This window comes from Callorhinchus milii, unplaced genomic scaffold (genome assembly GCF_018977255.1).
Source record: "Callorhinchus milii isolate IMCB2004 unplaced genomic scaffold, IMCB_Cmil_1.0 Scaffold2, whole genome shotgun sequence".
NCBI lineage: Eukaryota > Metazoa > Chordata > Chondrichthyes > Chimaeriformes > Callorhinchidae > Callorhinchus > Callorhinchus milii.
The window spans coordinates 90,429,025-90,444,897 of NW_024704743.1; the positions used below are offsets into that span (position 1 = coordinate 90,429,025).

General features: G+C 37.9%; 1 protein-coding gene across 1 annotated transcript; it reads right to left on the reverse strand.

Annotated features, from left to right (window-relative positions):
* Positions 1-24: 24 nt before the first annotated feature.
* Positions 25-11,826, reverse strand: cthrc1a (collagen triple helix repeat containing 1a). Its single transcript, XM_007903213.2, has 4 exons — positions 11,479-11,826; positions 7,666-7,887; positions 1,619-1,835; positions 25-903 (listed from the first exon to the last, which is right to left on the reverse strand). The coding sequence occupies exons 1-4, from the start codon at positions 11,596-11,598 to the stop codon at positions 758-760; spliced, it is 705 nt and encodes a 234-aa protein (XP_007901404.1). The 5' UTR covers positions 11,599-11,826; the 3' UTR covers positions 25-757.
* Positions 11,827-15,873: the final 4,047 nt, after the last annotated feature.

Genomic DNA, 15,873 nt, shown 5'->3' on the forward strand with positions numbered 1-15,873 from the left:
AAGTTTGTTTAGACTGGATCAATTCTCAAGCCTATGGGACATTGTGATGCAACTGAAGCTAAATATTGTATTCCTGAGACTTTTTCCTGGTTGCAGATCTGAATAAAGTTTTAAGGATGTCTGACTTAAGTTTCTGATCACAAAAGTGAAGGATTTGACTTTGTTACCTCAGGCACTATTGATTGCATGTGGGGTAGCATTTGGAGCATTTAATTACAGTAGTGCCAGATGGAGATTCAACATTTCTGATATGCTCGAGATTTTCCCTGACTTTTACCTGTGTATGGACTATCACCAATACAACAGCAACAACAAGTTGCATGTATATATTCACTGTTAAGAGGAATAAGTTGTAGTTCTGTTGGCGGGTGGACCTTCCCCATGCTGAATATAAGTGGAAGGAAGAAATCTATGAACACAAATATCAGCACAACCTATAGCACATGTTTTTTTACTTTTTTTTAAATCAAATTTCTATTGAACAAATATCTCAAAACTGGAATAGTTGTAGAAACCGGTCTTACAACACACATAGGATAACTATTCTAAGAAAAGGCTATTTGCAAGCTATCCATGCATATTACTCCTCAACATGCTGTTTTCAATTTTGCAAAAGTACAAGTTTGAAAAATCTTGTAAATAGACATCATATTTTGTTAAGCATTGTTAGACAAAAAGCCTTAAACTTAAGTGTGTTAGTTTTGCGTTATAATATTAATGAAAGAGCCTTGGAACAGTTTTCCGTGCAACATCAAAGCTATTTTGGCAGCTCCTCGATGATAAGTCGCGACACCGAGTTCCAGCCAGTTGAAGCATCTCCTTGTGGGTACCCATCTGAACACGTACCAACCCAGACAGAAACGTCCACCAGTCCAGCAGTGATTCCTTCACAGAGACCTTCCACTGGTAAAAAGTTAAAAAAAAGTGTTAAAGATTGGTACAAACATGTAACTTTGATTATTTTTCAACAGGGCTGTATAGAAAGAACCTTTCCTTATGGTAGATATCAGCGTGGGACTCATTGCATTGTACATACGTAGCAGAATTATAGGTACTTGTTTTTTTCAGTTTATTGCTATTAATCTGCTGTTTCAATGATAATCCTAATCTCATTATTTCACAAGGTCAGTTTTGGGCAATAGTTTTAATCCTCTGTGCAGGATTTTTTTTTCATACTATTGTACTTGAAATAGCAAATTGTAATCTTATACATTTTCCCCTCCAATTTTCTATTTCTGTCTCCTAAAGATGGTGATTCCTGTGCTCCCAAATGTGGCAAGTCTATGGTACCTTGCGTAGGTGCCACTCACTTTGTGAGCCGAGTCAGCGGTTTATTCAACCAGGAATAAGGGAAGGAATTGAGGGAGAATCCCGGCAAACTTTTTATTATTCTTCTGATTTCTACACACATAGACATTACGAATAGGGGACTTTAGATCGTGATTTTCTTTATTTCCACCCTTTCTTAGCAGAGATCAATGAGTTAGCCTAGCCCTTAATGGACTACATGGCTCATTACGATACTATGGACTACATTTATCTATTGGGGGAGTCGTTACCCTCTTCTCTTTCCCCCAACCCTGTTTTAACACATTTTTACATGTGTTTTCATACAAACCTGAAGATGTGCGATGGATATTAATGGTGGAGTTGAATTCTGGGCTTCCTTGATCAAGGTAGATGATTGCTTCAATGGGCAGTGGACCATGGCACTCTGCTCCATTAAATGTGAAGTACCAGCGCTGGCAGCAAGCACTTTTACATTTTAGGCGAAGTGAACCCGTGAAAAGTACTCGGAGAGCACTGTCTGTACGCGTCTTGGTGAATGTACATTCCTGAAGCAAGGGATAAATTACAATAAATATCTATTGCATGTGCTAAAATTAAATCTGATAAAGAACATTTTCTTTTATCAATTTCCAATCCAATCCAAACAGGGCAAACAACAACATCAATAACAACATGATTGCATTTATAGAGCGCCTTTCACGTTGGTTCGGGACTCACTCAAGTCACTCAAAAAAAAACTTAATGTGTTGTCAGTGCAACAGTCTAAATTTCATCATTAGTTGTTTACAATTTACCGCAAATCAACAGTTTAGGAAAACAGTCTTTTCTGAAATATAATGCAATTTTTGTATTTTGTAAGTTTGGACTTGTTTTAAAGTATGTGTTGATCAATGCTTTCCAGTAACTGCAACTAACAATTAAACAAAGAGTCAATGTGGCTCTTCATTGAATGGAAAGCTCACTTATCTGGTGGAAGTCAATCATGAGAATAACTGGAAATCAAGGAAATATTGATTGCCATCCCCATAAAGAAGCACTCTTCAGCACTTGTTACGGAGCTGGTATTTATACCCAATCTCCCAGTGACTAGTCGGAGTTTGTTGAGTTGGAATGACAAAACCATTATCCCATCCCGTTTATATTGAGTAAAATACGGGCAACTCAAGAAGAACTGAAACTATTGACCACAAGCTTGCAATTGACGACACCCCAAAGCCAGAAGTCAGAGTCATATAAAAGCACTTATATATAAAAAATAATAATCCTTAGATTTAATATAGCACCTTATCACGTCTTCAAGATGTCTCAAAGCGCTTCACAGAATATACTGTAAAGTGAAATGATTGTATATTTGTGGGCAAAACGCAGCAGTGTCCTACAAATAGTCGTGGATTGAGTGACCAAATTATTATTGTTTTGTTTTTTTGAAGGATATCCCCGGAAAAGCGATCCGTCAAATGACTAACAACTGGGTTTCTACTTACTGCTAAGTAAACTAATAAATAACAAAATACTAATAAAGACAAAATGTTTGTCCGTGTGTCTGTCTAACCAATTGACGTAGAGCTATGAATAAACCTTATTATAAGTAACATAACATGCAGGAGTAGGCCATTCGGCCCTTCGAGCCTGACCCGCCATTCAATCATGGCTGATCTTCTAATCTAACTCCAGCTAATAACCTGACCCTGCCTTATCCCCATATCCCTTAATCCCTTTTGCAATAAATATATTATACCTTATTACACCTCATTGGAAAGGTCTTGCATGGGTATATTTTGGGCATTTTTTTCACACTTACGATACTGCATTTATGTAGCGCCCCTCACGCAGGGTAGCAGCCCAGAGAGCTTGACAGCAGCGGAGCACCATTAATGTCACTCAGCGGTTTTGTTTTAGGTGTCTGTTTTTATCAAATATCCCCTTCCTGCCCCCCGCATACATAACCAACACCAAACATGAGTACAGTCTTAAGTTGCATTTGTACAGCTGGAATTGAAACTGTTTTGCTCCCAACAGTAGAACACTATAGTATGTTCCCTCCATGTTCCCACTACCTCTTTCCTAAGGCAGCTAACACTGCCATCTACACCTCCATCTTCAGGCTTGATTACTCCAATGCCCTGATTGCCAGATTCCCAAGCTGCATGCTTCACACTCTCCTGCATACGATCCAGAACTCTGCAGATCATGTCCTCTCCTGCATCAAGCTCATCACCCCCATTCTAGCTTGACCCACATACCCCAGCAGGTCAAATTCAAGATTCCTGACCTCACTTTCAAATAATTGCATAGTCTCACCCCACCCAACCTTAGTGATCTGCTACCCTGCTCCCTCTGGCCTTCAAATCCCACCTAAAGACCCATCTCTTTTTGCCTCCTTTCCCCACCCCATAACCTTGACAGATCAAGACTTTGTTTTCCGTAATTCAATGCAAGTGCGCATGTGTCGACGGGTTAATACGTCATTTCTCGTGATTCAATGCAGCCAGTAAGTGCGGGTGTAATGGGGGTTAGGGGAGTGGCATTACGAGTTAGGAGGCGATTAATACAAGTAGTGCAAAGAAATCTACGTGGTTTTGATAGGAAACTGAATGGTACTCGGGTGAATGTATGACTTATACAGTTTATAAAGATAAGACTTATTCAAGTTTTAATGTACTTTCTTTACTTTATTGCCCAGGTCAGATACTGCAGTGAAATTGCACCAATATCAGAACAAACCTGGATTTCAACATAAATTTAAGGTGGATTAGGATTTATTTTACAATTGCTCTTAAAATTCTTTGCATTTATTTTAACAGAATGTTCCATTTTTCTGTCAGGCTTTGGCTTATTAACCATAAATCTTTCAATGAAGCCAGAAATAGTTCCTGTCTCCCCTATGCATTGCTTGTTTCTTTTTCCAATTCTCTTTGATTATTAACTGAATGTGTGATGAGAAAGTTACTCTTTACGGCTGCTTTATGGAGAGTGACGTTACGAGTTAGGTGATTAATGCAAGTAGTGCAAAGAAATCTAAGTGTTTTTGATAGGAAACTGAATGGGACTCGGATGAATGTACAACTTAGGTGAATATATGGTTTATAAAGATGCAAGTTTTACTGTGGTGCAGCGTGTTTGTAGGGCAGTTTATATTATGTTTATATTGTGTTTTATAGTATGTTTTTACTGTGGTGCAGCATGTTTATAGAGTTTATATTTAGTCTTTATAGTGCAGTATGTTTTAAAGACTTGTTTATCGTATATATTTATATTCTGTGTTTATAGCCAGTATATTTCTGGGACTCTTTATATTGTGTGTTCAGATTCTGGGTTTATAGTGCAGGGGTGTAAATTCAACTGTTCCTCAAACCAGCTACTTCAGGTTGTCAGGAGTGGGGCTCCAGCCTAAACCATTGACTTAATCTCGATTTATAGAATTTCCACTGATCGGCTACCAAACTTGCAACATTAATGCTTGCTTTAAATCATAATATATCCTTGCATTTGATATAGTGCCTTATCAAGTTGAAATTCTCAAAGCACTTCAGAGTTTTTCTGTGAAGTGAATTTGTAGGCCAATTTACAAATCCTAAACAAAGTATTATTCTGCACCTAGCTACAGTATTAGATAGGATTTGCAGCACAGATGTTTTCAACTTGCAAAATACAGCCAGTCTAATAGGGGGCGAGATCTGTTCCATTGAGCTGGAATTTCCAGCTAAATGTAATTACAATGCAGGTACTGATATTTACCGGGTTTTATCAGTGTCTGCTTTTTTCAATGCCAAAAAAGGCATTGTAAATGTTTGAATCCCGCAAGCAGAAGATAGCAAATAAACCAAGGCCAGAAAGGTAGAAATTCCAGATATCTGATAATATGGGGTTCACTGTATTTAGCTAAACGATTTGCAGATTATTCACCGGACATTCAAACTAGGATGAAGATACTGAATAATGTCGTTTTTCTTGTACTTTCATGTCGAACAGACTTCAAATGACTGGATTAATTTCAGGGTAAATTACCTTTAAAAATGCCATGCAAAACGGATCTTAATGGTTTATATAGGAAAAGTTGCCATTATTTTAAACTAAACCTAACCAGATGTTAATCAGATGTAAATACGTATGTAAATACTTTAGGTTTGATGTAGCACCTTATCAGGTTAGTTGAGAAGTCTCAATAATATCCCAAATGTGAAGCTTCTGGAACCCATAATGGAGCGAGAATCAATTATTCTTCATTATTTTCTCTTATTTAAATGTATTTCAGAACACATGCCAGTATAGTCGTGAGTTCAATATGGATCACAGGCGTATATTATACCTGGTTTACAATGCTCAAAAATATTATTGGCCCAAGTTTGCAAATAGCAGTTAATATTTATTAGAAGACAAAGGATAGTTCCCAAAGTATTGCTTCATTTTTAGAAGCTGATTGATCCGCTAACCAGTATTTCTATTTTAATTTCAGATTTTCAGCATTTGAAGTTTTGAATCTCTGCCACTGGAGGGCGCAGTCTCGGCTACAGAAACTGCTTCCAAAGCTTCTCAGTATTTTAGAAATATTCCCATCGATCACTGTAACAAGGTTCCCTATTGTAAAAGTCTGCTCAATTTGACTCCTTTTCCATCTGAACACTGTAGTTTGTGGAATGGAAAAAGGAACAGAAATATAATTAAAATACCTAAACAATAAACAAAAATCAGTTAATGTGAGCAAAAACATTAAATGTGGTATTATGAAAACATTATACCGAAGGAAGTTATGTAAAAATGTAATTTAAAAGAGAATTCAAAAGTTCAGATAAGCTTCTTTGTTTAAAAGCNAAAAAAATACAGTATAATGTAAACCCCTTCGGATCTCACCTTCAGCTTGGATGCCAAGCCAGGACCGTTAAGTCCCTTGAAATGTCCTCCTGACATGAAAGGCGCTATATAAATGTACATTTGTATTCCCAGATTATGCTGGGGTGTTTGAAGTCTTGTATGAGTATACCTTTTTATCCCCAAACAAACTGTTAATCTTTATATATAATTTTGGTAGAGACCATTCCCACATTTTGAATTTCTTCCTTTGACAAATGATAGATCAAAATGTATAACTTACACAACTGTAACATATTTTGTAATGTATAAATGTAATGGAAATTTCCTGGAAATTTCAAGAGAAACTCCAAAAGAATTAATGGCAATCCAAAACTCTCCTGGCCAATCCCACACTTCGGCTGTCTCACAAAAATAGCATTTACAGATTCCTCCTGTGAGTATTGAAACAACTCAGAAAACCACTTCCGCACAATGAACAATTGTACAGTACCCAGCATTAACTATTATAAGGCTTAAAGACCTACAATAATTGAACTTTATAACCGCAACATACAACTTGATAAATACATGAAAATAAAACAAATATTCCCTTGCCCCAATCGAATTGATCCACCACATTCCTATATGTGCATGTGGACTGTTTAGCACTTTAAAACAACTGAGAAATGCACCTCCTGAAATATCCAGTGCACCCTCCACTGTGTGACAGAATGAAAGAAAGAGTGAGTGTGACAGAGAGGAGGGAGGGGCAATGGGAAAATGATGCCTAGCTGTGTTTCCTCTATAGGCATATAGAATGACATCGGCAGTGCTTCCTGGATATATATGCACCGTGCAGGAAGCATACCACGTTCCTGATCTGTAGTAAACCCATGTTATAAGCAAACCTACACCAAACTGGAGCATGTTAATAACTGTCTCGCCCTGTAGATTAAATTCCTCTAGTCTAGAAAGATAGTTTACGTACAATACCTCTTTACTACACCTATTGACAAACTTTTTCACATAGCTCTCAAAGGCCACATTGGAGGTCATGTCTGGCCAATCTTTACTTATTGGATTGGATATTGTTACGTTTCTTAACAGATTCAAAGGAATGTCGTACAATTGGTTAAATATTGCAATTTTCGCGGTCTTATAATAGTTCTTGAACTTCATAGAGTGCCTCATCATGTCATCAAGATGTCTCAAAGCGCTTAACAGGAAATACTGTAATTTTATGGTCAAAACACAGCAGCCAGTTTGCGCAGCAATGTTTCACAACTTCCATTTCATAAAATATATTCTATCTGTTGATAGAAAAATAATAATAAATTGGTCCCTTCAATCCATGACTGTTTGTGGGACACTGCCGTGTGCATTGGCTGCCGTGTTTTGCCCACAAATATACAATCAATTCACTTTACAGTACATTCTGTGAAGCACTTTGAGACGTCTAGAAGACGTGAAAAGCACTCAATCAAAAAAAGGATATATGCTGTAAAATTGGATTGGTCAAATAATTTGAAATGATATTACTGTCATATACATGATATTTAAACTATCTTAAGCAACCTCACTTACCGCGATTTTGCCAAGATCAATGCCATAATTGAGTGAATTCCAAGCACATTGTTTGTAGTTGATTTTCCAGGGCTCCTCCAATATCTCCCGTAAACACTCGCCTTTCTCTCCCTTGATCCCATCCCGTCCTGGAATACCTGGTGTCCCTGGGATCCCATTCGTTCCAGGATTCCCCTCCCTGCCAGGAACACCTGGTAAACTCCGCATACATGCGCCATTGTACTGCAACAGAGGAAAGAAAGCGCAAATTACCTTATTGCAATTGCAATCAACCACAATAGTACTGAATACACCATTTGGTTTAAAATAAAAGAACCCTTTTCTACAGAAACATTTTCGGAAAACACCAACATCTGAAGATTTATGGAATTTATTTGTGGTCACCATCCATACTACTCCTCAGAACAAATATTTATTAATAAAATAATAATTTCTATATTATATACAAGAAAAATATAATAATCCTTTCATTTGGGATAACACTTCACATCAGGAGGACACCTCAAAGAGCTTCACATGATATATGTAAAATGGAGTGACCGTGTGTTTCCTATAATCTGAAATCAACTCAAACTGCATTTATGTATATATATATATATATAGTTATCAAATATAGTGACTATATTTATAGGGAGGAAGAGTAGCTAATTTTGTACAAATCGAAAAGTGCCACAAACAGCAGTGAAGTGAATGACTGAAGTGTTGCCAAGGACAATGGGAGAAATTAACTTCTCTTTTTCAATAGTGTCATGGGACTTTTAATATTGCCCGAGCAGCTAGGTAGGACTTCAGTTTAATATCTCATACAAAAGTCAGCATCTCAAACAACGCATTGCTCCTCAGTATTACACTGGAATATCAGCCTAGACTGTGAGTTTGAACCTTACAACTTCTGACTTAGAGGCACGAGCGCTATCCGCATTTCCAAGCTAACAAGCAGAAGAAGAAAGAAACCTTACCTCAATAAAATGCTTCGAGGAACCCCTCCCCTATATCCTGGGTAACAGATGGAAACTAATCAGCCAAAGGTTTGGGATTCAAGCACTTGTTGAGTTCTACAATTTATTATTGTTGCCAATGTTTAATTCATTTGTCATTAAAGTTTTACATACTGCACAGTAAATTAGATGACTAATCTTGAAACGATTAAACATTTCTCCTTATCCCCCTCTTCTTGCTCAGTAGATAGAGCACTCGCTTTGCAAGTGAGAGACCCGAGTTCAATTCCAGACAGGGCGAAACCTTGGGCAAGTTTCTTTACTCCACACGCCTAATAATAATCCCTCCAAAACCAAAAACAATAATAAATTGGTCATTTTCAATCTACGACTGTTTGTGGGACATTGCTGTGCTCAATTGGCTGCCGCGTTCGCCCACAAATATACAGTCCATTCACTTTACAGTGTGTTCTGTGAAGCGCTTTGGGACGTCCTCCCGACGTGAAAAGCGCTATACCAAATGCAAGATTATTATTATTCTGTGAAGCGCTTTGGGACGTCCTCCTGACGTGAAAAGCGCTATATCAAATGCAAGGATTATTATTATTCCTCCCCACTCTTCCTCCAATCAACTTCAGCATATTTGGGCCTGAAAAAATCTCTACTACATTCTTGCTCTCAAGCATGGAGACTGGCAATTTGAGCTAAAAATAAAACATTGAATGAATGCTGGGATCTGTGAGGCAGCTGGTTCACTGGGTGGCTCAATTACTGCAGCAATTTTTTGTGAGAAACCATTTGAACATGGAGTCTACTCCTAGAAATGTCCCAATAGAAAGTTACCAATGTCCCCCACGTTCATTTTCAACGAGGATATCTCCAGAGCAAAATATGTCACAATGTGATAATTATCAAAGGTGTCAGCTTGGCTCAGTCAGTAGAAATTTTTTGATTATGGGTCAGAAGGTTATAGATTCAATTTCCACTTCGGGATTCTAAGCTTACAACCGAGGCCAGGGAACAGCATTGTCAGAGGTGCTTTCCTTAGATATTTTTGTGCACAAAATATACAGTTAATTCACTTAGGGTTAGGGTTATATAACAATATATTATCCACAATATATTCTGGGAAGTGCTTTGACATGTCTCGAAGACGTGATAAGGCGCTATATCAAATGCAAGGATCATTATTATATGACATTAAACTGAGGTATGATCTGGCACGAAACTAGACATGTAATAATAATAATAATCCTTGCATTTGATATAGGCTTTTTTATGGCTTTGAGATATCTCAAAGCGCTTCACAGAATATATTGTAAAGTGAATTGACTAAATATTTTGTGGGCAAAACACGGCAGCCAATTGTGCACAGCAGTGGCCTATAAACAACTGTGGATTGAAGGACCCAATTTTTTTTAAAGTAATTATTACCCCTGAAAAAACAATCCGCCAATCGACTAACAACCGGGTTCCTACTTACTGCTAGGTAAAAAAATGTGTATGGAGAATGAAACTTGCCCAACATTTTGCCCTGCCAGGAATCAAATCCAGGTATTATTATAATACATAATACTAATGTATTATTAGAAGCTGGCTAACCTGAGGCTTTTCCATCTGGAACAGACAATTATGAGGCTAAATGGCTTTCTACTGTGCTGTCAATTTTCACTATAGAAAGAGGAGATTGAGAGGCCAATAGGAGGTCAAGGATATGAGGAATTTAAGATTCTGAAGAGAGGGAGCAACCAAGTGAATCGAGAAAACGTATGTTTAGTTAGAGATTCAGTGACAAGGGTGTATAATCTAAGGAGCAGAAGAATCAAGGAGAGGAGCAGTTAAAAGGAATCTCTTCAGCTGTGTGTTGTTTGGGTGCTGAATTTATTACCACAAGTGGTTATTGAGGCTGGATCAATAGAATAATTCAAAAGGAAACAGTATACACACCTGGAGAAGTAGACATTAAGGGAAATAGTAAAAGAGCTGGTTTAATAATTAAAAAAGAGTGTTTTTAAAGAAAACATAGGTAGCAGTGATTAAGATAGGACAGACTGTCTTGTGCTAATACATTTTGTTGCTATGCAATGTTGTCAACAATGGCTGCTTGTTCATCTGGTCTTTGAAAATCTTATAGTATTATTTTAAGGGACATTTACCTGATCTGCTGCCCAGTAGGTCTGCCTTCTGCAAATCCGGTAAACAACAGATTAATTGATTTTACAGCTCATTGCTGGTTGTGAAAGGTTGATGATTTACTGCCACATTTGCCTGAGTAACAACAGTCTATGTACACTTCAACATACTAACTCATTGTGTTGAGTGTTTTACAGCATAAGGTGCTAAATGTAACTAATGCAAGTGTTATTTAATATTATGTCGATTGAGAGTTGCAAATAAGATTTGGAATAAACAGGCTGGATTGCTAAACTTGCTTAACCTCGAGAGTTTTGCTGAAAAGATGCGGTCATCGTTGCAACTAACCAACATCCAGTCTGCAAAGCTTAAGTGATTTTTTTCCCCCCAACAAACTTTTAAGGTTCTGTGCTGCCAGTTGTTTTGCCAACACTTCGTTACTGTTAAATCCTCCCAGTGGAAGGAAATCCTTTACATTGTGAAGCTCCAATTGAACTGAAGGGAAGCGTGTTGATGGTTGTTTGGTTGGTTATCTCTGGCTTGTAAATAATATACAATACACAGGGCAGGATTGATTCTCAATTGAGGAACATGTTCCACTAGAACTTTGTTGTGAGGAGCAGATGGCGTTTGCTTCTCAGAAGAATCAATGAGTGCCAGCAGTTTGGGAAGCTATGACAAGGAACCCTTCCTGTACACAAAGGCATTTTTGGCAAAAAGAAAAAGAAATAAAACGAGTTACCTTTTCCAAGAAGTCCTCCTCTCGCTGACGAGCGTTCCTTCTCTTCCCTGGTTCAGCAGCTGGTGAAGGTGAAGGCAGGACAAGGCAGGTGAGGAGCACCAGGACAGCCACACAGCCCATGTTACCAGAGCAATGGAAGGCGAGGGGAGCAAAGCCGAGTCTGAGCGCCAGGCGGGCTACAAAGGAATCACAGTCTGCTTCAGATCACCAACATCAAACACAAATCTGCGGGGATCTCTGGAATTTCAAATGCAAACACTGACTCATTTCTGAAATGTACAGCTGCACTTCACATCAAATAAAGGCAGTGAGAGTTTGAGAGTTTCAGAACTCCAGATTTGCAGGGAGCTCACACACACACACATACACACAGAGGGGGAGGGAGACAGCATACAATTCAGGATGCAATGCAAATAGAGGCAAGCCATAAAACATAGTTGTGGTCAGGAAAAGGGTCTGCTCAGAATACACTGTGGTCTCTCAGTCATACCCGCTGCCTGTTTGTGAACAAAGATTGGTCTGTGCTCCTTCACCGAATGAATGAATGAATGAAGCATTTTTAAGTTGTGATAAACGTGGCTTGTCAACAGTTTTGGACAGAAAACGAGCCACAAATGATAGAATACCTAGTAGTCTAGCTTCAAGAATAGGGTTATCACAACATTTTTAAAAAATATATATAAGTACAGTGTTGCCTGGACACATAGGCAATTGTCTTCTTGCATAGTTGGTGGATAGTCACTGATAATCTGTGACCAACCCACACACACTGCTGAAAAGTGCTTGTTCTATTGCCCCACTGTAATGAGTGTCTGTGCCACTTGCTTGGATTTACTAGTGACTGTCATCTTTGGGGGGAGGGGGGGATGGGAGAGGAGGTAAGTGAGGTCTCCTTGGACAAAATGGGCCCCAAAGTGACATGCTCAGCAACCGAATATCAGAATCGAGCCAGTCCTCTGTGGTGGTCTCACTAGTCCAGTTCCTGAGCCAGGTGGGTCCACACTATTCCAGGGTACTGCTGATGGCAGTGGAGTCCTGTAGCTCAGTGGTTAGAGCACTCGCTTTGCAAGCGAGAGACCGGAGATCAATTCCAGGCAGAGGGCGAAACCTTGGGCAAGTTTCCTTACTCCACACGCCTAATAATAATCCCTCCAAAACCAAAAAAACAATAATAAATTGGTCATTTGCAATCTACGACTGTTTAATAATAATCCTTGCATTTGATATAGCGCTTTTCACGTCGAGAGGACGTCCCAAAGCGCTTCACAGAACACACTGTAAAGTGAATTGACTGTATATTTGTGGGCGAACGCGGCAGCCAATTGCGCACAGCAATGTCCCACAAACAGTCGTAGATTGAAAAAGACCAATTTTTTGGTTTTGGAGGGATTGATTGTTTGTGGGATATTGCTTTTTGTGGGATTATTGTTTTTGGTTTTGGAGGGATTGATTGTTTGTGGGATATTGCTGTGCGCAATTGGCTGCCGCATTCGCCCACAAATATACAGTCAATTCACTTTACCGTGTGTTCTGTGAAGCGCTTTGGGACGTCCTCCTGACGTGAAAAGCGCTATATCAAATGCAAGGATTATTATTATTATGGCTGTACAGCCAGCCTGGCTCATTGACTGTGCTGGAAAGAGAAGTGCCTTTCTCATGGTGTCCCAGCCAACAATCCTTCAGATATAAAATGGCTCATAGCTGTTTGTGGAACATTGCTGAGCACAAATTGGTTGCCACATTTTTAATAATCTTTGCATTTGTTATCCTACTTTTCATGTTGGGAGAATTTTTCAAAGCGCTTCACAGTTTTTACAGTAGAGATTTCAAACCAAATTGTTCTTTACTCGTACATTAACTTATATTGATACAGTGCCAAATTAATAGATATCAAAATTTGTGTTTAAAATTGACCAAATCCCAATATTAATGCACTGTATTCCTGTCAGTAACAGGAATGAATAAGACAGAGCAAGGAGTGCTGACATCCTAAGTTTAAATCATATTGTGCAGTTCAGGGATCTGTGGTTACAGTTAATTGCAAATGTTCTAAGTGAATCACAACTCATCTAAAACATCAGCATTTCCATCAATTGACAAAAGGAAAATCATGGATGGACTGGTATTTTTTAGGATAATTGTCTTGGCTACATTTTTTAAATCCAAAATAAACTTAAATGTCTAATACCATACTTTTAAGCTTACTGCATCAGTGGTTTTTTTTCCCTGTAATTACAGAAAACAACCTCATAATTAAATCATAGGACATACAAAACTGGAAGGAACCAACAGTTTCTAACTTCAACAATCCTACAGAGCATCTTCTTCCAGCCTCTTTCCAAGCAGCTTATTTTGCTTTTCTGCTTAGTCTCTTCTTGCTCCTCTTCAAACACACCTATGGCCTAATAATAATCCCTCCAAATAATAATCCCTCCAAAACTAAAAACAATAATTAAATTGGTCATTTTCAATCTACGACTGTTTGTGGGACATTGCTGTGCGCAATTGGCTGCCGCGTTCGCCCACAAATATACAGTCAATTCACTTTACAGTGTGTTCTGTGAAGCGCTTTGGGACGTCCTCCCGACGTGAAAAGCGCTATATCAAATGCAAGGATTATTATTATTATTATGGCCGCCTCCCACCTCTCCCTTGACCGATCGATATCAATCCCATCCCTGTAAGGCTTCCAAGACACCACCCTATCTGAAAGGCGCTATGTAAATACAAGCTGTTGTTGATGGCCCTCCCAAAGAATCATTCATCATATAGATTCCCATAGATGCCCAGCATTAAAACACATGGCACAATGTGAGATTGGGTGCCAATATTTTCTAATTCCTGATTTTGATGGTAAAGCAAGTTAAATAAAATCCTTACTTTATATAATGGAGTTGGGAAGAAATATTTTTTTTTAAAAAAAAGTAAATATCACTTACAATTAAATAAAACTATTGCTTTGCATCAGTTGAAATCTGAGAAAGGTTTTCGCTGAAATAGCCATATATTGTGTAAGTAGAGACAAACAATGTTTATCTAAGGGATGAATCAAGCTCAATAATGACTACAAGCTGTTGATAGCCGTAAGGCTGAGAATGGTCAACACAAAGCTCTTTACCAGCTGGTGACTGAATGAAAGTGGGTGGATTTGGAAGCGTTTCCTTTTCCATAACTTAAATTTATCCCATAACACTGTGTTGTATATATGCTAACACTTCTGTTTTTATTATATAACAGACAATAAGTACACGGAAAGAAAGGAGAAAAATAATTACAGAAGGAACTGAAAATAGTTACAAAACATTGCACTAAATAACAACACTAAAAAGTTGTTCTAATTGGAACAGGAGTAGGCCATTCAGCCCTTCGAGGCTGTTCCGCAATTTAATTAAATCATGACTGATCTGTTCCTCAACTAATCCTTTCAATTCCAATTTCCTGCTTTCTCCCCATATCTCTTAATACCCTAACCTACCAAAAAATCTCAACAAAAGACATATGAGCTTGTGTTTTTATGTATTTCTGTAATTAAAAAATATTTCAATGGCTTTAGGTACCTATAATTTTTATCTCCCTAGTTATTAATTTACAGCTTGGAAATCTTATCATCAAAATAAGAGTTTATAAGAGAATCTAACATGAAGTTAACATGTTTAATTTGTACAAATGGATTTGGACATAGATATCTTACTTTCTGTCTCTCCAAATCTAAGTGGGAGCAAAAACCAAGAGGGAAGTTGTAGATAACATAATAATCCTTGCATTTTATATAGTGCCTTATCATGTTATGATATACAATACAAATTACATTTGTATAGTGCCTTTCGTGTCAGGAGGACATCCTAAGGTGCTGGACAAACATCTCAAAGTGCTTCACAGACTACACTGTAAAGTGAATTGACTATATAATTTGTGGGTGAAATGCAGCAACCAATTGGGCACAGCAGTGTCCCACAAACAGTCATGGATTTAGTGACCAAATTATTATTATTTTAATTAATTACATTTGTGCGACTCCCTGACGATTAAGCAGGGGAAACCCTCTTGGACTCAAGCGAGAGACTTACAATAAATGAAGAGCCACTGTAACATTTCAATTACAATTTAATTGTAGGGTAATTAAATATTTAGCACATTGTGCTATCTAGTGGTCAGCTGCAACATTGCTTCCACTTTCTTTTATTATGCAGCTACGTTTTAAACATTAATATTACTCTCCAAATATGTATGTATATACACATTTATATATACACACAGTAGATATATATGTCACATATTAAGCAATTTTCAATAACAACAAAGTGCATATATATATAATTATATTCTTTTCAATTCCAATTTCAGAATATATACTGCAAATTTGGATTTCTTACCGTCACCTCCCGCCTCCTTGGC

Coding starts and splice junctions, on each gene's coding strand:
- cthrc1a (XM_007903213.2), bottom strand. CDS start 11,598: ATGGGCTGTGTGGCTGTCCTGGTGCTCCTCACCTGCCTTGTCCTGCCT. Junction 7,888..11,478: donor AGGAGGACTTCTTGGAAAAG/GTAACTCGTTTT, acceptor CCTCTGTTGCAG/TACAATGGCGCATGTATGCG. Junction 1,836..7,665: donor TTGATCTTGGCAAAATCGCG/GTAAGTGAGGTT, acceptor CCCTTGCTTCAG/GAATGTACATTCACCAAGAC.